At 43.6% G+C, this 25,163-nt stretch overlaps 2 protein-coding genes across 2 annotated transcripts in view; both read right to left on the reverse strand.

Annotated features, from left to right (window-relative positions):
* Positions 1 to 12,638, reverse strand: part of LOC308334969 (uncharacterized protein) — a 116,514-nt gene extending 103,876 nt beyond the window's left edge. The window contains exons 1-3 of the mRNA XM_080791877.1: positions 12,230 to 12,638; positions 10,230 to 10,314; positions 7,418 to 7,459 (exon numbers count right to left, since the gene is read on the reverse strand). Of these exons, the coding sequence (XP_080648003.1) occupies positions 7,418 to 7,459; positions 10,230 to 10,314; positions 12,230 to 12,243 (141 nt within the window). The 5' untranslated portion in view covers positions 12,244 to 12,638. The remainder of the gene's footprint in view (positions 1 to 7,417; positions 7,460 to 10,229; positions 10,315 to 12,229) is intronic.
* A 4,595-nt stretch (positions 12,639 to 17,233) lies between these two features.
* Positions 17,234 to 25,163, reverse strand: part of LOC308335936 (dynein axonemal heavy chain 2-like) — a gene marked incomplete at its 5' end in the record, with an annotated part of 13,760 nt that continues 5,830 nt past the window's right edge. Inside the window, 4 exons of the mRNA XM_080793159.1 lie at positions 17,234 to 17,999; positions 22,874 to 23,024; positions 24,400 to 24,474; positions 24,589 to 24,765. Of these exons, the coding sequence (XP_080649285.1) occupies positions 17,851 to 17,999; positions 22,874 to 23,024; positions 24,400 to 24,474; positions 24,589 to 24,765 (552 nt within the window). The 3' untranslated portion in view covers positions 17,234 to 17,850. The remainder of the gene's footprint in view (positions 18,000 to 22,873; positions 23,025 to 24,399; positions 24,475 to 24,588; positions 24,766 to 25,163) is intronic.

The following is a 25,163-nucleotide window of genomic DNA, read 5'->3' on the forward strand; positions in this document are numbered from 1 at the left end:
GCTGATGCTTTGCGGTCGCTTTAGCGGAAACTGGCCTGTGCGTCTCTTCAACAGTCACACGTTTGTCCATATAGTACTACAGACATCAACATCTTCAGATCATACATGAATGGCATGTGTGCAATTTTGTCTTTTGTGGCTAACGTGTTTTTTTCTCAAATCCTATGGACATATCCTCACAAGTGTGCACGCACGCACTCACACACACATACCACTCCACTTAAAGTGACAGTGGTAGCAATAGATAGGGGTGGGGTGGCTGAGGGGTAGAACAGCTGGATGGGAACAGTAAAGGAACGGTACTGGACTGGACATACAAGGTTTCCACCCGACAGCAAGGGTAGGCTCCTTGAGTGAATTGCATCAATTTGACCTCCATTAAACACATGGCCAAATCCCGTCTCTCTGATGCACGCAACACTGATAAAGGACGCTGACCATGATGAAAGACAACATTCTATACATCCCTCTCTCTGTAGGCACAACATAGATAAAGCAGCACTGAACATAATATACAGGAGTATATGTGGAAAAAGTACTCACACTTTGTACTTGAGTGAAAGCATCAATATTGCAATATAGAAATACTCTGTTATACAAGTACAACCCATTTCAAGTTTTCAAATGTATAACAAATGTTTGGAAGTAGCAGATCTACAAGCTCACAAGGCGTAACATCGCGACACATTGTGAGCTTGTAGATTGGCCATTTTCAAGTGGCTGAAATGTATAATAGGGCTAAAGTGGTTAATGTATGTTTTGTAATAATAATAATAGTCAAACAAAGTAACGAGTAACTAAAGTTTTCAAATAATTGGAGTAAAAAGAAGGCCTACAATATTTTGCCTAAGAATTTACTAAGTAAATGTACTTAGTTACTTTCCACCACTGTCCATTTCCAGAAACTGAAAGCTAAGAGTGTTGGACATACAAGGTTTCTGCATGACAATGACGAGATGACCTATGAGCAAGGAGATCATTTAAACTTCTTTAGTGATTTGGGCAATAAAACAACAGCTTCTTTTTGGGTCTCAAAAATGGGGTTCCTGAGGTATTGCGAGTTCACGACTATGAACTTCATATTCCGAGTGATGTCATATGGTGTAGTGACAACAAATCAGACAAACTAAATAGATCACCATAGATCATCTCTATGAGGTGTCTAGATCAACATACTAAAAGTCCTAAGAAATCCTAGACCCTAATGGGCTTTTTTTTTTGTTTTGTCCTATCACAATGAAACTTTCCACAATTAATCTTAACATGAAAACTAAACTTTTTTGTATTACAAGTTTCTCTGAAACTTAATTTGAATATGCAAATTAGCTTAATACATATTGAATATGCCCACATTAGCATATCACGAAAATTACTTTTCCCCAAAATGTATAATATTTACATTGTTGTTTGTTAATGATATCAAACACACTGATCAGACTTTCATGAACCAGTTCATCGAAATATTGTGACTTCATAGAATAACATCAAAAACACCATTCATATGTATGACAAATGCATAAATCCGTCAAATCTTCCTCCAACCATCCTACTGCTAATGGTTGATGGCAATGCTGCTTTTGGACTGGCCTCTAACCTGAAACCTGCCGGGCTTGGTTGTACCTACAGGGGGCATAACCCCCACCGGTATAGTCCTCAGGGTCACAGAGGCACACAAGCCTCCCCACCACGACAAGGTAACAACAACAGGGGAGGTTCTTTTTGTGTTTTTTCTTTTTTGTATATTTTATTGTTCAAACTCCTTTTGTATGATTCTAGTCAGGATCAGCCTGATGTAACAAGAGTACTAATACATCTGTATCATCTCCTACTAGGACCGTGTCTTGTGGCATGTTATAGGTGGTAGATTTGTGATCAGCCTGCAGGACCACCAGAATTACTTAATGTGGTCTGCTGTAGCTGCAAGAAAGACTGCAGTACGAAGAGATGCACTTGGACAAAAACATGGACTCCCTTGCACTGCCATATGCAGAGAATGTCGTGGTACTAGCTGTACAAATTCCCAGTTGCCTGATTTTTCTGATGACTAGAATCATACAAAAGGAGTTGAGGATCACGTTTGAACAATAAAAATTAAGCTAAATTTGCATACGGTATTCAAATTAAGTTTCAGAGAAACTTGTAATACAAACAAGTTTAGTTTTCATGTTAAGATTCATTGTGGAAAGTTTCATTGTGATAGGACAAAAGAAAAAAAAGCCCATTAGGGTGTTTAGTTTTCTCAAGGTATTAGCACACATCTTGAATTGATGAGAATTAAACATATTTCCGCATCTAGGATTTCTTAGGACTTTTAGTATGTTATTCTAGACAACTCATAGAAATGATATCTGTTGAAAAAAAATCTATTTTAGTTAGTCTGATTTTTGGGTCTAAAATGGGCTAGATTGCCTGGACTATAAGGCAAAAAACGAATATGACAACTGACAAAACAACTCTCACAATGTAATCCAGGGAGGACTACAGTTTGTCCTGCTTAATTTACTATTACTATTAAGGACGATTTACTTATGATACCTACTATATTGGCTCAGAAATGCGACAAAAACAAACAAAACATTGCATCGCGACGCATTGTGAGCTTATGTAGATCGGCTCATTTTAAATGGCCGAAATGTATGGGTGTATGTCTGGCAATAACAATCAAAAACTACAAAGTAACTTGTAACTAAAGTTTTCAAATACATGTAGTGGAGTAGAAGTACAATATTTGGATCTGAGATGAAGTGCAATAGAAGTAAAAGTATTGAAAATACCTACAATGAGGTACCTACAACCCCCCCCCCCCCCCTCTCTCTTAACCCTGCCTCCTTCCCATTGAATAATGTCCCACTCTACACGCCCTGAAGCCAGGGCACAGCACTGAACTGGCACACTACACTGTGTATTCACGTGTGTGCTCGCACACGTGTGTGTGTGTGTGTGTGTGTGTGTATGGTGATCACACCGGTCTGAATGCACTCGCTCAAATTGGCAAGTTTGTTGGTGTGCGCAAGGGACCATGAACATAATAGCTTGTGTATGTGTGTTACGTTTGTGTGTAGACAGACACAAGTGGTTACTTGTGTGTGTGCGTGTGCATGCGTGAGAGAGAGGCAGGCTATACGAGTATGAGAATAATGATCTGTGGGCGTTTGACTGAGTGTGCGTGCATGCGTGCACAAGCTGGATCAGATTCATGACCAGCAGTAAATGTAATAAAGCCGAGAGGACTGAGTGATGGAGAGCCCCAGGTGTGTGTCTGTGTGTGTGTGTGTGTGTGTGTGTGTGTGTGTGTGTGTGCGTGTGCGCGGTGCTCCAGGCATAAGGCTGGTGTGTGTGTTTGTGTGCCTAAGAGGGCGATTAAAGCTTGAATGTGAGAGAGCAGCGTGTGTTAGTGTGTGCATACGTGCGTGTGTATGTGTGTCAGTGTGTGCGTAGTGCGTGTGTCCGTCGTGTGGGCACGGGGCCCGTATAGTGTCAGGCAGCCTCTGGCAGGGGCCCAAACACACACCATAAGGACCCCATGTGACACAATGATGTCACCGTTTAACCCACAGCCATGCTGGCGGTGGAGGGGACAGACAGCGGGACACAGGACAGAGACAGAGGACGAGGACGCATAAGAGCAGTGGATGTTGATGTTTTCAAACCTTTTCATATCAAGGTCCATTATGTGTTACACCATTAGATGAGATTTAGCCTCTCAGACCCGAGACTTGAATGATTTGTTGTCGTCGGATGAGATTTTGTACACAATTCCTGTCTCTATATTAAGGTTGGTACCATAGAGATAACAGGCAAACGTTCTCGAATTGTGTAGACTTCTTGGAAATGATCAAATGCAGATGTTTAACAATAATTATACTCTTAATTAAACAAAATGCACCCATAACTCCTTGTCTCCTTGCAACAAAAAAATTAAGGACATGTCACACCAATGCAACGCCTTGCATCAACGCCTGATTCTATTCTACGTCCGAGCATATAGACATGGCAACGCCCCGCCTGCCTCTGATTGGCCTACAGACACTGCCGGCCTTACCAGACTTTCCTCCGAGGTGGATAGTGGATAGTCTGCCGCGAGGTTACTCCGAGGTGGGAAATAATACAAGTACGATATAATACAAGAGAATGACAGCTTGGCACGCGCGACAGTAACCTTTATTTTTGTAGAAGAGGCAAACTAATATTGTTTATGCTATTTGCTTTGATGGAATAATTGATGGAACATGTGAGCCGTAATATGATTTGATTTGGGTGTGTTCTAAATAAAGTGATTGAGATTATTGTGCCATTTATTTGTCCGTGTAATCTTGAAACCTTATTGTACTGTAAAAAGTTACCTTTTCCCTTTTTTAGTATTAGTTTACTATAATTAGATTAGTACATGATAATCAACACTAACACTTTATTTTAGTGATGCACGCACCGAATATTCGGCCGCAGAAAATATTCGGCAGAAAATGGCTAAAAGTGTATTTTCGGCCTATTCGGTTTCGGCACGAATAGGCAGAAAATATATCACTGAATAGTGTATGCAATTAATACATTCAGAAGAGCTGAATAAATGTTTTATGGAAGCATAATACTGATTAGTATTTAAGTTAAGTTTTGCCATAACCATTTATTTTGCCATAAATTAGGTAGCTTTAAGGTACGGCCATGACAGCAATGGTAGGAAAAAAGATATATATTAATAATATTCGGATATTCTGTATTCGGTTTTCGGCCAAATGTTTCCTATATTCGGTATTCGGTTTCGGCCAAGAATTTCCATTTTGGTGCATCCCTACTTTATTTAGAACACATACCCAAATCAAATCATAGTACAACGTATGTGTTCATTCAATTATTCAATCTAAGCACATGGCATTTGCCTCTTCTACAAAAATAAAAGTCACAAGTTAGTTAGAAGGCTGCATTCTGCCGCACGTGCGAAGCTGTCATTGTATTATACCGTACTTGTATTATTTCCCACCACGGAGTAACCAGGTGTCTCGGAGGACAGTCTGGTGAGACCAGGGGCAAGATGGGCAGTGTCGGTAGGCCAATCAGAGGCAGGCGGGGCGTTACCATGTCTATGCTCGGACGTAGAATAGAATCAGGCACATGCCATGGGGGATAATGGTTGCATGCAACCAACATGCAACTACTCGCAACCGTTTGGTTGCAAGGATTAGTTACATGGCGAATCATTGGTGCGGTTTGGGCCTAAGGGTCCATAATTATCTAATAAGGGTCCATTTGGTTACCACTGGTTGAAAGCCACTACAATAGAGCACAGACATAAAGGTGGTGGCATCAAGACTTGACGCAGAGAAAGAGAGACAGCGAGAGAAAGATGTGAAGAGAGATTATGTGTGAGAGATGAAATATTGAGAGATAATGTTGCTGTCGGGCAGAAACCTCTTATCTCTTTCATACTAAAGGGCCTTGCAAACGTGAAGCGAGGCACGCAGGCGTAAAAAAAAGCTAAACAGAATCCAGGTCTGGTGAGTCGCGGAGGTGTGCACAACAAATTCACGGGACCGCGCTCACGTAAATATGCTTTCGTTGTCGCACCGCGACTACTCCGAGCAAAAACGCTAAGTCTGAAAATGAACTATAGGCGCACTTTATCGCTCCCTGTTTGCAAGGCCCTTCAAGCATCACAATAAGCAGATCTACAAGCTCAAGCAACACGCTTCGAGCTTGTGGATCGGCTGCTTGTGACTTAATTTGAATCCTGAAGTAACAGTTATGGATATGTGAGGTTTAACTTTCCACCAGACAGACGATATCCGCATGTAGAGATTGTGACGGAGAGAGAATGACCACTGCAGGCTCAGGACAGCATTAGGAATAAACAGGTCACTGAAGAGTGAATACTAATTCAATCGTAATTTGCGATTATTTGCGTGACAAGAAATTGATCATCAACTCAAGGTTCATGATCACGACAGCGCTAGTGTCAACACAGGAGCAAGACAACCCCACTGAGTCCAAGATTCAAGCTATGCATCAAGCATCTATGAGACCACTCATCACAACAGAGAGAGAGAGAGAGAGAGTATGTACACATACATAAAGTACTGAACCCTTTACTATGTAGCATATCATGTCATTGCTGTCGGGGCTGCGGCAGATTATTATTTTGGTAAATGAACGAACGGCCTGCTTGATTGTACTAACTACAGCATCACACAAAAGTCACGTCAAAAGGAGCAGATACACAAGTTTGTGCCGCATATTGAGCTTGTCGATCTGCTACTTTTAACCCATTCTGACCTGAGATCAGATTCATACGAGGTTTCCACTGGACACACACTGGTCTGATGAACCCATTCTGACCTGAGATCAGATTCTAAAAATGTCAGTCGTTCTTCGATTCTTTTCAAAAATAGCAGACCTACAAGCTCGTAGCGCGCCACTCGGTGGCGCGCTATGAGCTTGTAGATCTGCTATTTTTCAATAGGTAAAGCATAACATGATGCTAACACCAAAATGGGTGCCCGGTCAGAATGGGTTAACACAATTTTGGCGGTACGGTACATGGCTGCTATCTGCGTGCCAGTTGTGGTGGGCCAGTCTGATGTCTGATGAAATGTCAGGGCAGAATTTCCCAGTCCTGACGTAAATACACCTTTTTATGTTTTAATCCTCCTAATTGAAAGCTTCCACGTCAAAGATTACACCGTCTGTCACACACACACACACAAACACACACAGTGGCGTTGCCCTACTCGCACTGCGAGTAGGGTAACACGCCGAGGGGGGCAACAAAATGTACCAAAAAGTGCCAAACCGACCCTCAAAATGACAATTTTCTCCGTGGCTCCGCCGAATAATAACGAGTGGCCATGTGTGCATGAGGAAATGCAGCAGTCATGTCAGGAGGAGGGGGGGCAGCACAAATATCCTACGAGTAGGGCAACCAAATGGTCAGCTACGTCCCTGCACACACACAACGCACTCTGTAAGGTTACAAAAAGTACTGCATTCACAAGGATACATAGCAAATATGTTCCAATAGCCTACACGTGTGCAAACATGCACATCTCCTGTCTCACTGTACGACACACACAGCAAAATACAACGCAGTGGGCTAACGTCCATCACATGCAAATGTGGGGGGATCACAACTTGACCATTTAAATTAAGAATGTCTGTTAACCACATTAACCAAACAAAAACATTTTCTCCCGAAACAGATAAAATAGATAAACAAGCAGCGTATATTGAGCTTAAGTGGTGAGGAATTTTCTTTTAAAGGTGGGCTTAAGTTTGTATCCCGGGGGAGAAACCCCCCATTTCTCTTTTGGGTCCTGAGCTGAAAGGTTTGGGAAGGATCCCTGATCATGGAGCCATGCAGAGAACACAGAACATGTGGGAGGGAAAGGGGAGCTTGGTGAGACAGACAAAAGCATGTGCAGCTTACCTTGGCTAGGTCGGTGCTCTCAGCCACGTGCAGACAGCGCCCCTGCAAGCAATAGCAAAGTACTGCATGTCAATGTCCACTCCAAACAATAGGTTATGTACAGTACATGTGATATTACTGTCAATAGGCTCTATGCACAGAGAATAACTCTTCCTACTTCCTGAACAGGTGTTGCTGATGATACTAATGAAGGTTCTGTTCCACTCTGGACAAACAGTCGGGTTGGTTCACTGGAAACGCTCTGCTATACACCAGTGGGTCTCAAAGTGTCCTTGAGTGGGTTCCAAATGGGTGTGTATAACTCTGAGTTATGGAGGTCATTGAAATGAAAAGGTTTGAGGAACCACTGTACACTAAATGGAACAGAGCCTTAATTAGGATGATCGGTAACACCTGTGAAGGAAGTAGGGAAGGGCCGTGGAAGTAGGAAGAGTTATTCTGTGTGCATATAGAAGACATTTGGCCTGTTGCCAGTGTATCGGAGCCATGTTGTCAACACTCCAGGGTTTGACTGTACCGCTCACGTGGTTGTACAACTAACACCTGTCTCTTGCCAATTATGGAATTAATAAAACCGTAATGTAGTAATAACCATTTGTCTGTCTGTCCGTTTGTCCGTCTGTCTGTTTGTCCGTCTGTCAACAAAATCACTTACTGTATAAGAACGCCAAAAACACTTGGCACTCAGTTTACACACAAACTTTCACTCACAATGAGAACAAGCTCTCAAGCTTGTTTTCCATCTCTCACATATACACGTAAAGTCTCACGACTGAAAATCGTGTGGCCAAGTCCTAATGTGTGTCAAACTGTCAAACCGTGTGAGAGGACAGTATTCAAAAGTAGCAGATATACAAGCTCAAAAGGCGTTGTGATTTTTAAATTTCCCTGAAGGATAGTCCCTTGATTTGCAGCAACTCGTTTTCAAGGGAGTCCTTGTGGATCTGACGCTGTAGTATGATCAAGTACTAGTCGGGCATTAATTTATGAAAAAACACAAAAGGTTAAAATATGGACATAACAGGTTTCTGTCTGACACATCGACAAAACACATTCAGTAGTGATTAACCAGAAAATTACAGATCGGATAAAAAATAGCAAAAAACATACAAACAAGAGACTTACAATAAAAGGAGATAAAACATAACTCAAAGAAAAAGACAAGAACAATAAAATAATAACTGACTAATAAGGCTGATGACTACACGACACTCCGAGGACAGAAACAACATCACCATCAATTCTAAAAAACATTTCTGATATGAAAAATAAGACATATGCATACATGTGTACCCTCATAGACAATACAAACATATACATATCAAACATTCACAGGTACATTAATTAGATGACATTACGGGGCAGAACAACATTGAATTCCACCACTATCACATCCGGTTTTAACCTGGGGTAAAGAAAATGGTCTTCCCCATAGAGTTATAATAGCGTACGATCCTTTGGATCACTTGCAGAGCGATTTGTAGGAAGATAGAAATATTGACAACCAAGAAAAGTCCATCATAAGGACATCTGGAATGCAATCGTTGGACCCTTGGAAAGTTTACTTATTTTTAAGTATATGAGACGATTTAGCCATGGTTCACATGGCGCTGGTCTGTCATGGCGGAACTTCAACCTGTTTTACGCACTTTTCCCATTTACAACGTTAACGTCTACATACATGTTCAGATTTCAAATATAAAGTGCTCGCCCCAGAGCCACAATCCTCCTCGGGTGGGTAGAAGTACCGGTATCTTCCGCATTGTTCAATAAACAACGTTGTGAGCTTGCAGATCAATTATTTTCAGCATGCAACACATCGTACGATGGAGCACAAGTCAGGCTTCACTTAACAGCTGTGTTTGTTGGCAGAGGCGTCGTTACACAGCACTCCTCAACGCAAAAATAATATGCTATGCGAAGCTAGTTTTGGTGGCAGCTTTGCACGTTATGTTTAATCAAACAACATCAAGTTTACCTCAGTATTTTTGTCATTCTGAGCTGCGCGCATCAGAGAATGATTACGTTTAATTTGCTGTCAGAAGCCCGGACAGATTGGTGTTTTTTCAGCTATATATTAAGGCCTGTTTAGTGTGTTTTAGCTGGGGTTTTGCCTAGAATACTATGGAAATCTGAGACACTGTTGAATGAAGTGAACTGTCAGAGACTGACGTTCACACATGTGCAGGGATAACACTGCAGGTCAAGACTGCGCACATGCGTTAAAATATTTTAATGCAATTAATTAACACGATATTTTTGACAGCCCCTTATCCCTAAACTTATTTTGCCAGTTTTTACAATTCTGAAAAACCTTTTTAAAATAGTTGAAATAGCTGATCTACAAGATCACAACATGTCAATGTAGATGCTATTTTAAAATAGTAAAAAAAAAAAAAACTGCAAAACGGTTTAGGGATAAGGTAGAGACATCTCCTCTCCCAGATTTTGGGAGAGGAGATGTCCGAGTGGCGCACTACGAGCTTGTAGGTCTGCTATTTTTGTCGAAGAACGACTGACATAGAAACATAGCTTTTTCAGAAAACTGTCATCTTCAAACAGACATTTTTAGAATCTGATCTCAAAATGTGTTAAATAACACCATAAAACCGCCATTACCCTTTTCATGCAATGCACACCCGGGCCTAGACTAGAGGGCACTCGCGCAACACAAGGGGTTGCACGCACCACAGTTTGGGAACCCCTGGTGTAGGGAAACCAAAGGAGGGGACCATGTATCAGACTCAGACCCCTGTCGATGAAGGTAAAGCAGCACATACATGTACAGAAGATGTTTTTTTTTTCAACTCACCATTGCTGAGGAGGACTGACACAAGTGTGGTCCAGTGTCATGGTTCTGTGAGCCAGCCTCTGCCATGATGGTACTCCTCGCGGTTCTGAGTGAATGAATGAACATAAATAAATAATGTGTTTAGTTTAGTCAGCTCACATGTAAAACTGCAGTTATTATAGGCTCTGTGCATGACTGTAGTTCCGTTTCCCAGAGGGTGGAATAAACCAGACGTTCTATTTTTGAAAATAGGGTTAAGTTCAAGTTGTTGTTCCAAGTTTGCCTCCGACAAAACCCTGTCTGTCTGTCTGTCTGTCAGCACATTGTGAGCTAAATTATGTAACGTAACATTCTATTATTCTATAATCATATTTCAAAAACACAAGTCTTTAATCTTCCAAGTATTGTCCAACTAAAGTAAACTAGTGTAGACAGAGTCATGTTGGATGCATGTGTCTCTCAAACTGATGCGGCTGCCACACTATCATTATTATTTTATGAATATTGTCTGGGTCGCACACATGTGACAAGACTGAGTGAGTTTTACCTTTCTTTATTACAATAATACGACAAATGTTTTGGCTATCCAGCCTTCAAAGTGTGTGAATTGGGGATGTCTTCTTCCTTTTGAGGAGGCGGCGACAGCGTGAAGGTGGCAGGTGCACACCATCACTGCTAATCACACGTGAATGACATTTCAATGATTTCACACCTGGAAGGTGACTGACGTGTTGCCTATACTTCTGAATAATGTCGGCTATATTTACTTTTGACAGTAAGTATGTATACACATGAAACATTTCAATTAAAATGAATAAACAATATAGTGGCTATGAGGACAGCGGGCATATAGCTCCCGCTCATAAATTAGCTCCTTCGACCGCTAAAATAAAGCAGCTTATTTTCTACTGAAACAACAAAGTGACAAACCATATATTATGTTCATAACAATAGGCCTATTATTAACCATCACTTGTAAGTTAGTTGTTCTAATGCAATGTGACACGGCTCCGTTTAGTGTTTACACATGTATTTATGCCCTCTTAATTAAACATAGGCCTACCTTTCTTTAGTCCTGAATTAAACCCATGGAGATACCTAGGCCTATTTATTATCCTGTGTCGTCATCTGGTGGCAGAATAGACGAAGTGAAGGGGCGTGGGTTAAAGAGAGGGGACTGTTGGTGGTGTGTTAAAAAAAAATGAAGGGAAAACCCGCCACAACTTCACCACATGACATGTCAGAAAATAAAATGCGACACTCCTTCCTTCCTTCCAGTTCCACCACTAAACAACAACACACTAGTAAAACCAGGCCCACGTACGTTTCATTCAATGGCCGCTGTTTTAAATCACATATCAATAACAGCCGTGAGTTACCGTGACGCCTCCTCGTTGCAGTAAGTAGACAATTATATATTTTACGAGGTAGGAGTGAAGAAGAAGCAGCTTCGGTTCGTACTTCGTAGTGTGAAGTGTGAACAGTGAACAGAACACGCCACCAGAACGTGTTGTGCGCACGAGTCTGTCCACCTCGCTGCGATTGCAACATCACCAACTCCATGCAGTCTTCGTTCGTTCCCGTAAAGAGAAAAAAAACCTGTCCTTTACCGTAAAACACCCTGACCTCACCAACACAACACAACCTTAGAGTATATAATTATAACACAACACACACACACGCGACTTTGTATCCAGTCTAGTGTGTTATCACGACACTGTTATTGTTACATAATGGCCATCGATTATTGCTGCCTGTCAGTAGCTAGGCTCCCATTCAAAATATACCCCCCCCCCCGCACGCACACACATTCACTCACTCACACACACACACACACACACACACACACAGCAAGTACATATAGCTCTGTGAGATGAAGGTGAAACACATTAGCCAAGCAAACACTGACTGCAGACTTAGCAGTTGGGATAATGACATTGATGCCGTTGCATGTTGTGTGGCATGTTTTGTCCACTTCAATTTAACAGGCTATATCTATATCGCAGCCGTTTTCTGCTTACCCTTTTTCGTGCATGTCCCAAATCCCCTCGGGGAGGTACCGTCAGCCCGCCACCACCACGGCGATCATATAGGATAACTCACTGTTTGGACAATGCGAATACATAGTACTAGTATTGTCCTTTTATTGTTTTAAGATCTAACAAAATGTGTGCCGCAGCCAGCAGTCCTCCTCAGTCAGTCCTCTTTCCCCCCATGGACGGAGGGCTGACGCAGCCTCCAAAAAATCCTGCTTTCCCCCCCAAAAAATGGAACGGTATCGAAGGAGGTTGAACATCATTCACAGTCACAGTCAGTCACTCAGTCAGATCCATATCATGTCGACATATGGGCTACTACAGTGTAGAGTCGAGTCGACCCACGCTAGGTAGGTGTACGTGTGTGTGTGTGTCTAAACTGACATGTGTGGACGTGGTGCGCGCGTGTGTGGTGTGTGTGTGTCCCATGGGCAAGGCATGACGATGACGACTCATCGCATCTGCTTTGCACAGTCATATATCGGCCAGGGCTTCACACACGCACACAGTCACACACATCTGTAGAACTATCTCTCTCTCTCTCACACACACACACACACACACACACACACACACACACACACACACACACTTACTAGAGGGAGCGCCCGACGCAACCACACACACACGCGCGCGCACGCCCGTTGTTGTAGCCTGTAAGAAAATTGCGCAGTTTATATTCCATTGAAACGATCGGAGATGGTGGCTCTCTCTTTTCCCTCCTCCGTCCCTGTTGGAAGCCTCTTTTCCTCTCTCTCTCTCTCTCTCTCTCTCTCTCTCTCTCTCTCTCTCTCTCTCTCTCTCTCTCTCTGGGTTGTTTGTGGGTGGAATACTCTTTGGCCATAAACTGCCACGCCTCCTCTAGTCATCAGCAAAAACACTGTATAGTAGCCTACTTGTCCAAACTCCACTATCACACAGGACCACCCCCCCCCCCTGTTAGGGTTAGGAGGAGAGAAGTTGGTGTGCAAATGAAAACACCTGCGCAAATCAGTGTTGTGCATGACATCAGTTTGGCCCCTTTTCCACCTGGGTTGAACCGGTTTTGGTAAAAAAAAATTCCTTGCGATATTGAACCAGTTCAGAGTGTTTCCACTGAAAATGAATTGGTTCAGAACCCTGAAACGCTGTAGAGTGCATTGCTGGAATTTGGCGGAAGTAGCTGGGTTTCGGTACCCAGTACCAGTACCAAGTAGGCTACCGCTCAAGGAAATGACGTTGACGCATTACCAATCTGTTTACATTCTCTGTGTATGAAACAAGTGTCAGCAGAGAGTGATGGACGTTTGCGCTACTGTATGCCGAATTGAAGTGGACTCGGTCCCAGACTTTTTTTTTTTCACCCTGGAAATAAAAAACGCCTGGGTTTCCGAGGCTAGTCGTTCTCAAACATTTTCATGTCAAGGACCGCCCCAAAAATATGTAATTGGACGCCGACCATGTGAAAATATGTTGTTCCATTAACACTAACCTAGAATTTACATTCTAGGTTAGTGTTCCGACAAGCATGTCCTAAATGTGCTGGTTTTTTTCCTTCCCGTTAACAGCCGAGCCAAAGAATGAGCAAATTAGAATTTTAATTCAGCGTGTTACTGTGAACCCCCACAGACCCCATCCGACTAGAGAGCACACACACACACCCACACCCACCCACACACACACACACACACACACACACACACACACACACGCACCCCACCCAAATGTTGAGTGGTGCTACAATATAGAAATAGAATGTTACAAGTAAAAGTCTGAAATTCTAAATGTCTTGAGTAAAAACTATACAAAAGTAACTAAAAAGTAAAAGTCGACGAACATTTGTCGAACATACAAGGCATTTGTTATCAAAACTGCTCATCTGTGTAGTTAGCTCAGAACATGTCACAATGTATTAGTGTGCTTCACAGAGCCATAATTACTAAAGCCAAGATTATTGACAATTTCGTCAACAAATAAAAACTAGGCTAAAATGTTAGGGAGTGACTATTGGAGAAGAGATCCAGTAGAACTGAAAGAAAAGTAATTTTATGTTTGGGTGCGGGTGCGGGCTGGAAACAGCAGCGCTAGAAGCTCACAAAGCGCCACGCTATGACATGTTGTGAGCTTGTAGATTGTCTACTTCAGCATGCAACAAAGGCAATCAAGGCCTGCCAAATATACATTTTACTTGAGTCAACTGTAGATTTAGTTGACTAAAATCTTACATTTAGTGGACTAAAACTAGACTAACACTAAAACATTTAATATCACTGAAATATGACATAAACTAAATTCAATTTTACACAAAAGACTAACTAAAACTAAATCAAAATTTGCTGTCATATCAAATCAACACCTAACAGCGACGACATGGGAGTCAGCTGGGATTAAAATGTTCACCCACAAACAGACGAGGCTTCAGAGCTTCGACACCTCCCCCCCGCCGCCCTCCTCGCCTGTAGCCCCCCAGGTTGTGAAACAGTGTGTTAAAGTCTCCTAAAGGCTGAGGAAGTTGTCTTTAGAGGGGAACATTCCCCCCTGACACTCAATACAACCTTGAACTCACTAGCTTCCCCCTCCTCTCTCTCTCATTACTGGAAGCCCCCCTGCCCCCCAGCTTTACTTTCTCCTGGGTAATTCACTTGTTTTTCTCTTCCTTCCATTCAAGAGCCTGAGAGTCCAGCAGGGAAGGCCAGGTCCTGTCTGTCTGTCTGTCTGTCTGTCTCTGCCTGCCTGCCTGCGTCTGTTAGTGTTGATTTAGACAGCAAATTTTGATTTAGTTTGAGTCAGTGTTTTGAAAAAAATTCCATTTAGTTTTAGTCATATATTTGTCATCTGAAAAGTCTAGTTTTAGTCGACTAAATATCATGATGGCGTCGTTATATTATGGTTAATTTTACACTTGGTTGCATGCATGCTGAAAATAGCATATCTACAATCGCACAATGCGACGCCTTGTGATCTTGTAGATCTGCTATTTTCATGAGACGCAACCAAAAACTAAACTACAATGGCGTGTCTTTTAGTTCTACTGGATATCTTCTCCTCTAGTCCCTCCCTAGCATTTTACTCTAGTTTTTAATTGTTGGCGAAATGGCCAATATATTTAGTCTTAGTTTTAGTCATCATAGCTTAGTTTGTATTTAGTTTTCGTCAGTTAAAAAAATCAACACTGGTCTGTCTCTCTCTCTCTTTCTGTAGGAGGACTTTGCATGCAAAGCTCGGAAAGCTCCATTAGAATGAGTTTGCATTGGTTGAATACCCCCCCCCCCCTTCACCACTTGTTGGGCCAGAGGGAAATGGGTATTAGCATAAAAATGTCCTTTATCTTACCTTGATTAAGCACACTGGCTCCGTGTGCGCGCGCACGAGAGTCTGAGTGCTTCAAGTTCCATGTCTGTTGCATGCCTGGGAGGTCTGTGTGTGTGTGTGTGTGTGTGTGTGTGTGTGTGTGTGTGTGTGTGTGTGTGTGTGTGTGTGTGTGTGTGTGTGTGTGCGCGTGCGTACGAGAGAGAGTTTCTCTGCACGTGCATCTGTGCATCTGACTTTACCACTGTAATAAATCAAAAAAGTCTACCTGACCACTGAGTTAGACCTAAGGGCAATCAGACAGCACTGTGCCAAGAATCAAGTTCATCAAGTTCATGCAACAAAACACGACACCAGCACCTGTGTATGTGTGCGCATGTGCGCACGTGCGTGCATGTGTGCGTGCGCGGGTGCGTGCATGCGCGCATGTGCGCACACGTGTGAGTTCTCTTAGCAGGATAAAAAGGTTTCAGAATGGAAAGAGTGATGCGGGTCTGCAGAGAGGAAGTGAATAAGCCGCCTTAAGTGTCAGCTGACAGGCAAAATATGAAGAGAGAGAGACTAAGAGAGAGACAGGGAGAGCGAGAGAGACAGGGAGAGAGAGAGAGACAGGGAGAGAGAGAGAAAGACAGGGAGAGACAGACACAGAGAGAGAGAGAGAGAGAGAGAGAGAGAGAGAGATATTTTGTATTCAGAATTTTACTTGAGAAAAGGTACAAAAGTATTTGTACTGCAAATAGGATAATTCCAAATGTGTCAAAAAAGAATAGGACGCTAGGATGCTTTAATAACTAACGGTGTAAAATAAATGGGGTGTTTTGCTGGAGGGGAGTTCAAGCCTTCCTCCCACCACCATAGAGACAATTCCCCGGCAGTGCTTAGACATGGTGTGAAGTTGGCCAGGGAGACCTTGTCCTTGTCTCTCTATACACAAAATCACTGTATGCTTCTCGAGAATTTCAAGGACCTCCAGTTTCAAAGGCGTTAGCCCGCCTGCCAGGTGAAAAGAAGCAGCTTGGACAACTCATGGATTGATTAAAAAAAAACGTCAGGAACTCTGCCAAGAAGGCCAAGCTCACACACATCACATCCAGCCATGAGCAGAAAGATGTGTCCAGTGAAATGAAGGCCAAGCTCACACACATCACATCCAGCCATGAGCAGAAAGATGTGTCCAGTGAAATGAAGGCCAAGCTCACACACATCACATCCAGCCATGAGCAGAAAGATGTGTCCAGTGAAATGAAGACCAAGCTCACACACATCACATCACCATGAACAGAAAGATGTGTCCAGTGAAACGAAGGCCAAGCTCACACACATCACATCACCATGAACAGAAAGATGTGTCCAGTGAAATGAAGGCCAGGCTCGCTCACATCACATCACCATGAACAGAAAGATGTGTCCAGTGAAATGAAGGCCAAGCTCGCTCACACACATCACCATGAGCAGAAAGATGTGTCCAGTGAAATGCAACACACCGCGTGCACCATCCGTCATATAGGAGGAATTATAAAACGGGACTTACCGGTAAATGATTAAACACAGTTGATTACTGATCAGATCAGCTCTCTGTTTATTATAGAACAAAAAGAATACAGTACATCATTATGCAGCTAGTGTGTTGTATAATTACAGTGTATAAACAATGAAATAGTGTGTGTCGTGTCCTAGACTCTAGGACAACATCTCTGCGATTTGGTAGCTTAATTCCAGACCTTTTTCAGAAGTCTTTGTGGTATTGCGTATCAAGAGACTTGCCTGCTTCGCTGTGCCTTTCTCCTTTTTTTCTTTCAAACTCACGAAAAAGTTTTTGTCCTTCGTAGCAAGTTCAACATGAGTGGTATCAAGGTGACGCTTCATCTTATTGGGAACCATGGCGCTGTTTGCCAGCTTGAATCCACAAACGATGCACAGCGGAATCGGGTTAGTTGTATCCCCAGTAAAGGTGAAGCCAAACTTCATGTAGTCATCACTGTAAAGTCTGGCAGTGGCTTTCTTTGTATAGCGTTGCGTTAGTAGTAGCCGCCGTTGTTGCTGCTGTTGCTGTGCCGTCGTCAGGTGGAGGTGACTCTGCGGCGCTGTGTGTGCTGCTGTCGGGTTCTGGTGGTGTCTTTCTGGAGGGAGCGAAATGAAGCGTCTTCTGGATGCATCTCTTTTTGGCTACTGGTCCCATCTTGTAGTAGCTGTAGAATGAGTGCCAAGCTGTCTGTGCCCCATTCATACAGTAAAGTTGCCAGGCGAGTACAGGTGATGGCGATTAGCATTACATTCCTATGGCCGATGGTCGTTAGAGTCTATTGTTTCCGCACGTCCTAGAGCCCCAGCAGCAGAGCGGTGCCTCTCTTCACCCAGTGCTCCGGCGTGGCGGCTCCGGTCTGGAGGTCCACGGACACCACGAAGGATGGACCGCCTGGACCGCCCGAACGCACCGGGTACGAGTAGACCGGACAGCTGTACATACCTGCACACACACGCACACGCACACGCACACACACACACACACACACACACACGCACACGCACACACACACACACACAGGTGTTACCAACTTACTGTACTTATGTGAACAAGACACAACCAGTAGGGTCAAGCACATTTACTAAGTACTGTACTTACAATGTATCTATGTATGTATACTTTTGAGATATTTGTACTTTAATTGAGTATTTCCTTTTTTTCTTTTTATTTTCTTTTTATAATTTTTATCCAACGATTTTGCAACCCATTTTTTTCACCCAGTGCCAATTATCCTGGGCGCTACACTTCCTCTGCCAACCTGGGGAGGGCAGCGGACTGACCTCATGCTTCCTTCTATGCATGAGGAGTCCAAGCTGCTTCTTTTCACCTGACAGGGGAGAGTTTCTCCGGCCGGATGTAGCGCATGGAAGGAAGGAACATGTTATTCCGACCAGTTCCTTTCCCCTCCATCAGGTGCCCCGGCTGGCCAGGGGGAGGTAGTTTTAGAGACCAGGATTACTGCATGTTCTTTTGTGTACCTACCTTAGGTGACACGGGGAGAACATGCAAACGCCACACAGAAAGGCCCTTTCGCCAACCCCGCCTCGGGTATGGGCACTGATGACGCGGAGGAGAGAACACACCACCCAGCGCCCACAGCGGGAATCGAACCCAGGACCTTCTAGCTGTGAGTTAACAGCACTACAGGCTGTGCCACCGTGCCCCCTCATACTTATTTAAATACTTGAGTATTTCCAATACTTTTACTGCTAATCCAAATAATGCACTTTTACTCCACCACATTAATTTGAAAACTTTAGTTAATAGTTACTTTATAGATTTTGATCATTATTACAAAACATAGCCTACATTAACCACTTCAGCCCTATATAACATTTCGGCCATTTGAAAATAGCCAACTTTTCTAATTTGAAAACTTAAAACGGGACATTCTGTCTAATGACTACTTTCGTACTTAAAATACATTTTGATGTCAGTACTTACCTTTTACTGAAGTACACTTTGAGTGTGGCATATCAACATATGCCACATATCAACCACACACAAGAATGCAGACGACAAGAATGCAGACGGGGGAAAGTTGGAGAAAGGGTAGGAACAGACAGGAGGAGGTGGGGGGGGGGAGAGAGAGAGAGAGAGAGAGAGACTACTGGAGCACTGTGCTTTTCTGGGCAACCGACGCCAACTTCCTATTGGTTCACCAACCTATGTGCCCGCCTCGCCGACTTGTAGATCTGCTGTAGTCTTTGATACTTTTGTGATGCTGTAGTTGTAGTATCATCAAGTACTGTTTTATTTTATCTAGTTCTAGGTACTGTCTTTGTTTGTTGGTTTACTTTTTATTGAGATCTTCTTTATTCCTTTTATTGTATTGTAACAACTGTTTTGAAAGGCGCTCTATAAATAAAATTACCTTACCTTACCTTACCTAATTAATTAATTATATTCTATGAATCAAAATTCATCTATTTGCCATGAGAGAATCACTGTGTTTACTTATTTATAACCAACATTTTAAAATATTTCCGTTATTAAAAAACCTGCACTATCCACAAGTTTCACACAAATGTGTATTTGCTAAATAAATAGTTACTATAGGGAAAGAGAAACGGGTGGAATTTGGGCAGAGCCTGCCTTAGAAGGACTCGTTCTGGGCGCCATGTTGTTCGTTGGCTTGCTCTGGGGCTACAGTGTTTAGTACAGCTAGCGACCAGTGCTCTGGGGCTACAGTGTTTAGTACAGCTAGCGACCAGTGCTCTGGGGCTACAGTGTTTAGTACAGCTAGCGACCAGTGCTCTGGGGCTACAGTGTTTAGTACAGCTAGCGACCAGTGCTCTGGGGCTACAGTGTTTAGTACAGCTAGCGACCAGTGCTCTGGGGCTACAGTGTTTAGTACAGCTAGCGACCAGTGCTCTGGGGCTACAGTGTTTAGTACAGCTAGCGACCAGTGCTCTGGGGCTACAGTGTTTAGTACAGCTAGCGACCAGTGCTCTGGGGCTACAGTGTTTAGTACAGCTAGCGACCAGTGCTCTGGGGCTACAGTGTTTAGTACAGCTAGCGACCAGTGCTCTGGGGCTACAGTGTTTAGTACAGCTAGCGACCAGTGCTCTGGGGCTACAGTGTTTAGTACAGCTAGCGACCAGTGCTCTGGGGCTACAGTGTTTAGTACAGCTAGCGACCAGTGCTCTGGGGCTACAGTGTTTAGTACAGCTAGCGACCAGTGCTCTGGGGCTACAGTGTTTAGTACAGCTAGCGACCAGTGCTCTGGGGCTACAGTGTTTAGTACAGCTAGCGACCAGTGCTCTGGGGCTACAGTGTTTAGTACAGCTAGCGACCAGTGCTCTGGGGCTACAGTGTTTAGTACAGCTAGCGACCAGTGCTCTGGGGCTACAGTGTTTAGTACAGCTAGCGACCAGTGCTCTGGGGCTACAGTGTTTAGTACAGCTAGCGACCAGTGCTCTGGGGCTACAGTGTTTAGTACAGCTAGCGACCAGTGCTCTGGGGCTACAGTGTTTAGTACAGCTAGCGACCAGTGCTCTGGGGCTACAGTGTTTAGTACAGCTAGCGACCAGTGCTCTGGGGCTACAGTGTTTAGTACAGCTAGCGACCAGTGCTCTGGGGCTACAGTGTTTAGTACAGCTAGCGACCAGTGCTCTGGGGCTACAGTGTTTAGTACAGCTAGCGACCAGTGCTCTGGGGCTACAGTGTTTAGTACAGATAGCGACCAGTGCTCTGGGGCTACAGTGTTTAGTACAGCTAGCGACCAGTGCTCTGGGGCTACAGTGTTTAGTACAGCTAGCGACCAGTGCTCTGGGGCTACAGTGTTTAGTACAGCTAGCGACCAGTGCTCTGGGGCTACAGTGTTTAGTACAGCTAGCGACCAGTGCTCTGGGGCTACAGTGTTTAGTACAGATAGCGACCAGTGCTCTGGGGCTACAGTGTTTAGTACAGCTAGCGACCAGTGCTCTGGGGCTACAGTGTTTAGTACAGCTAGCGACCAGTGCTCTGGGGCTACAGTGTTTAGTACAGCTAGCGACCAGTGCTCTGGGGCTACAGTGTTTAGTACAGCTAGCGACCAGTGCTCTGGGGCTACAGTGTTTAGTACAGCTAGCGACCAGTGCTCTGGGGCTACAGTGTTTAGTACAGCTAGCGACCAGTGCTCTGGGGCTACAGTGTTTAGTACAGCTAGCGACCAGTGCTCTGGGGCTACAGTGTTTAGTACAGCTAGCGACCAGTGCTCTGGGGCTACAGTGTTTAGTACAGCTAGCGACCAGTGCTCTGGGGCTACAGTGTTTAGTACAGCTAGCGACCAGTGACACCATTGACAGCTAGACTCACGACACCACTGATGTGCTTTCTTGTAGAACTACATTATACATAAGTACATTATACATTAGTATAACAAGGGAGTATGGAAAGTACATGGAAACGTATGGAATTGGATTTTAGCAATTTCCTGGATAAGTATGGGAAAAAATATTGTAGAAAAAGACTATTGACTTGTGACTTACTTGTAACTTTTAACTTTAACAAAATCCACACATCCCCCACAAAAACAGTTGAAAGAATATATGACATATTATGAATTGCATAACATTATGACAAATACTTGTCTGAACATTTATTAGTTACGCAGTGTAGTTATTTGAAAAGTGAACGTAACTGTTCTTCACAGGGAAACCATAATTGCTTGGCTTGGTATTCATCATCATGTCCATATGGACACATTAATAAAGGAGGCTTCACAGACGGCACAAGCATGTCATATTTTTCATTGACTCATTTCTGGTTCTTATTTAGAAAATACATTCATGGAGATGGAGAACGACATATTTATATATGTTTGTCCAATCCATTAAGGGGAAAATCTTGGGTTAATGATGTTTTACATCATCTGACATTGGAAAAGATTCGCTACTCCACAAGAGGGTACGCCGGTGCCTTAAAATTCTACACCATTTGGCAACCTTTTTTGACATACATTGAGAGGATGAACGCGGCTCACATCAACAATCCTTAACTTGTTACACTGACCCTACTGTAATTGTTTTATTTTATTCTATTATTATTATTTTATATATATATATATATATATATATATATATATATATATATATTTTTTTTTTTAATTATTATTATTATTATTTCTTTGCATACTTCTATTATTCTATTATGTCTATGTATATTTGTATGTGCCTTTTATTTCATATGGTGCAAGATACCGGGGTTGTGAGCGTGAACTCTGGGGGGAGGGGAGGGGGGGAAAAAAAGGGGGGGGAAAAAAAAGTTCGAAAATGTTGTATAATATTTTCATGTGTGAAAAATTAATAAAAAAAACGTTGATCAATCCATTAAGGGGAAATGATGAGTATAGGTACGACCGTTTCAGTTAGTTTACTAATTACTTATTTTTTACAAAATAATATATTTAATAGTCAATCTACAATGTGTCCCATTGTGTTGTGATGTGAGCTTGCACATTGGCTACAGTACATAGATACAATCTTCTTGAAATTATTTGCCAACATATTAGAATAACCTACAGTATACAGACGCAACGGAAGATAAATGATCAGAATCTGTACTTAAGTACATTTACTCAGTTACTGTCCCCCTGTGCTTGTTTTCAGTAACAAAGGAGAAGAATTAGCAAAGCTAAACAGTGATAAGAACCTCGGGAAAAACTACCAGAAAAGAATGCAGGAGAAGTACAGGAAAGCCTGAAGTGTTTGAATGGCACATTTAGTAGGTGGGCGAAGAGGGCGATCTATCATAAACCACTAAAAAGACCACATGGAATGTGTTGAGGGTGTGAGACGGGTCACTGGAACGGGTCACTGGGGTGGGTGACTCACCCTTGGTGGTCTTCTTGCGGGTGACGGTGGGTTTGAAGTGGATGGCGGGGACGGGACATGCCAGCTGCATGGCCTCGGCCTCCACCAGGCACGAGTTCCTCTGGTCCCAACCCGCTCCCTCCAGGTACAGACCCCTCATGTACACCCCGTCCTAGAGAGAGAGGTGGTGAGAGATTGAATGAATGATTGATTGATTGATTGATTGATTGATTGACGCGAAATGAAATCTGACTGAAAAAATGTGTATGGCCAGGTCCTATTATCACGCGATGTGAGAAATGGTGTGAACGGTTCCTAAACAACATAACACAAAATGCAAAAATGATGATGTTTTATAGTATTTTATATATTAACATTGTCCCTGCTGTTCTGCAGTACACAATGCCAACCAGGCTAAGAAATCACAGGCTAGAGCCTTTAACCTTTGCTTTTATCAAATACCTAAAACCATTACTGTTTTATGGAAGATGCTTCTGAACATATTGCTAGTTTGACCACTTCAAATGCTCTAATCTTAAAATAATAAGCGGACGTATCCTATACAGTAAACTAAAGTATAGCTCTCAATACGAATAGTATTAATAGTTAAGTAAGGACATGCTGTGATTGGCCAGTGAACTTGTGCAAGGACCCGCTTTGATTAGATTGGCCAGTAGCCACTTTGAGGGGCAAACGCTCTCGCCAGAACATGATTTACTATTTCTATCCACATCGGGTCGCAACTCCAACGGGGATGAGTCGGCTAAGCAAACTTCACAATGTTCGCCGTAGCTTTAGACCTGCACTCTGTGGTGTCTCTCATGGCTCAACTTTGCTTGAGACGGCGTCCCTCTGTCGCGGTCTTAAACCGTGACCATTTACTCAAACGCAAAGGCCATTTGGCACTCGCACCGCAGACGCATTGAGAGCCTATAGATCGGCTATTTTCGCTGCGTAAGACATGCAGGCTTCTATGGAATCCAAATGACTGAAATCAGTCGTGCGACTCGTGCCAACTGACAACTTTAGTCGCCAGAGCGAGAGAGTCAGAGTATAACCGTGGGATAACTCTGTCAGACCAACCTCAATGAAGGAAAGTGGAAAGGTTGAGCAGGATTGAGGATGGGGGAGTATACAGATTGGAGAAGCGAGCGCTCCTTGCAGAAAAGGAGGTGTGGATGACAAACAAATGGAAATAGCAATTACTTTGCAGGCACAGAGACAAATTAACACGTCTCGCAATGCTGTCGAAAAAAAGAAAAATCTGAATTGTAAAGCCGGGTTTAGCGAAAATGGAAATCCATCGTTCAAGAGGTCTGGGAGCTCACTATCGCTGCAGAATGAACCCCCGGGAAAAAAACAACAACAACAACAATACGAGCAGAGAGAGAAAGAGAGAGAGAGAGAGAGAGAGTGGGATGAAAAAAGTCAGAGTGATGGAAATGCGTGATGAATACTGATAGGCACTGATAGTGCGTGTGTGTGCGTGCGGGTGTGTGTGTGTGTGTTGCGTGCGTGCGTTGCGTGAGTGCGTGCGTGCCAGTCACCTTGGGAGGGAAGAGGAGGTTACTCTCGTCCACGGTGAACACAGAGAAATCCCAGGACAGCGTCTCCACTGGTACCTGGTGGGGGAGAAAGAATGGGAGAATATGGAATAGTTGTCGATCTATCAATCATTTAATCAGCGTGTGCGTGGCTGCGTGCGTGCGTGTGTGTGTGTGTATTGTCCTCCGTACGTGGTGGTGGCGTGCGGAGGCCTGCAGCACGGCGGTGAGGAGCCCCCGGGGGGAGGTGAAGCCAGACAGCCAGTAGAGGACGGGCGGCCGGGCGCTCTCTGCCCAGCGGGCAAACTGCTCCACACGCTGACACAGGTCTCTGACCCACCACGCCAGGGGCTTCACAGACGCATAGGCCTGGGAGGGGGGCGGTGGGAGAGACACACACACACACACTTTCATTTGACCCTGAGAACATCAACATTGAGTTACAGTTCAAATTGTGACTGTCTGACAACATGGAACAGTCCATTAAAAGCTCCCTCCAGGTGGACCACAGCACATCCCTGAGTGGAAGCAGACAGCAGCTGTGGAATGCATTCATGTCAACACAGAGATCCCCACATAGGCAGCTGTCACATGGACCATCCCAAACTAACACTATTGGAAAGGTTACTCCAAAACGGTAATATTATCACTCCCTGACAAAAGTAACTAGTTACTTATTACTTTGCTTTACTCCCACCCACCCCCCTTCGACCCAAGTAATTGCCTCCTTTGTCCCCAAAAGGTCTCACACTATACCCAGTTTGTTC

Source organism: Protomyctophum bolini (assembly GCF_963924005.1).
Source record: "Protomyctophum bolini genome assembly, chromosome: 20".
In the NCBI taxonomy this organism is placed as follows: Eukaryota; Metazoa; Chordata; class Actinopteri; order Myctophiformes; family Myctophidae; genus Protomyctophum; species Protomyctophum bolini.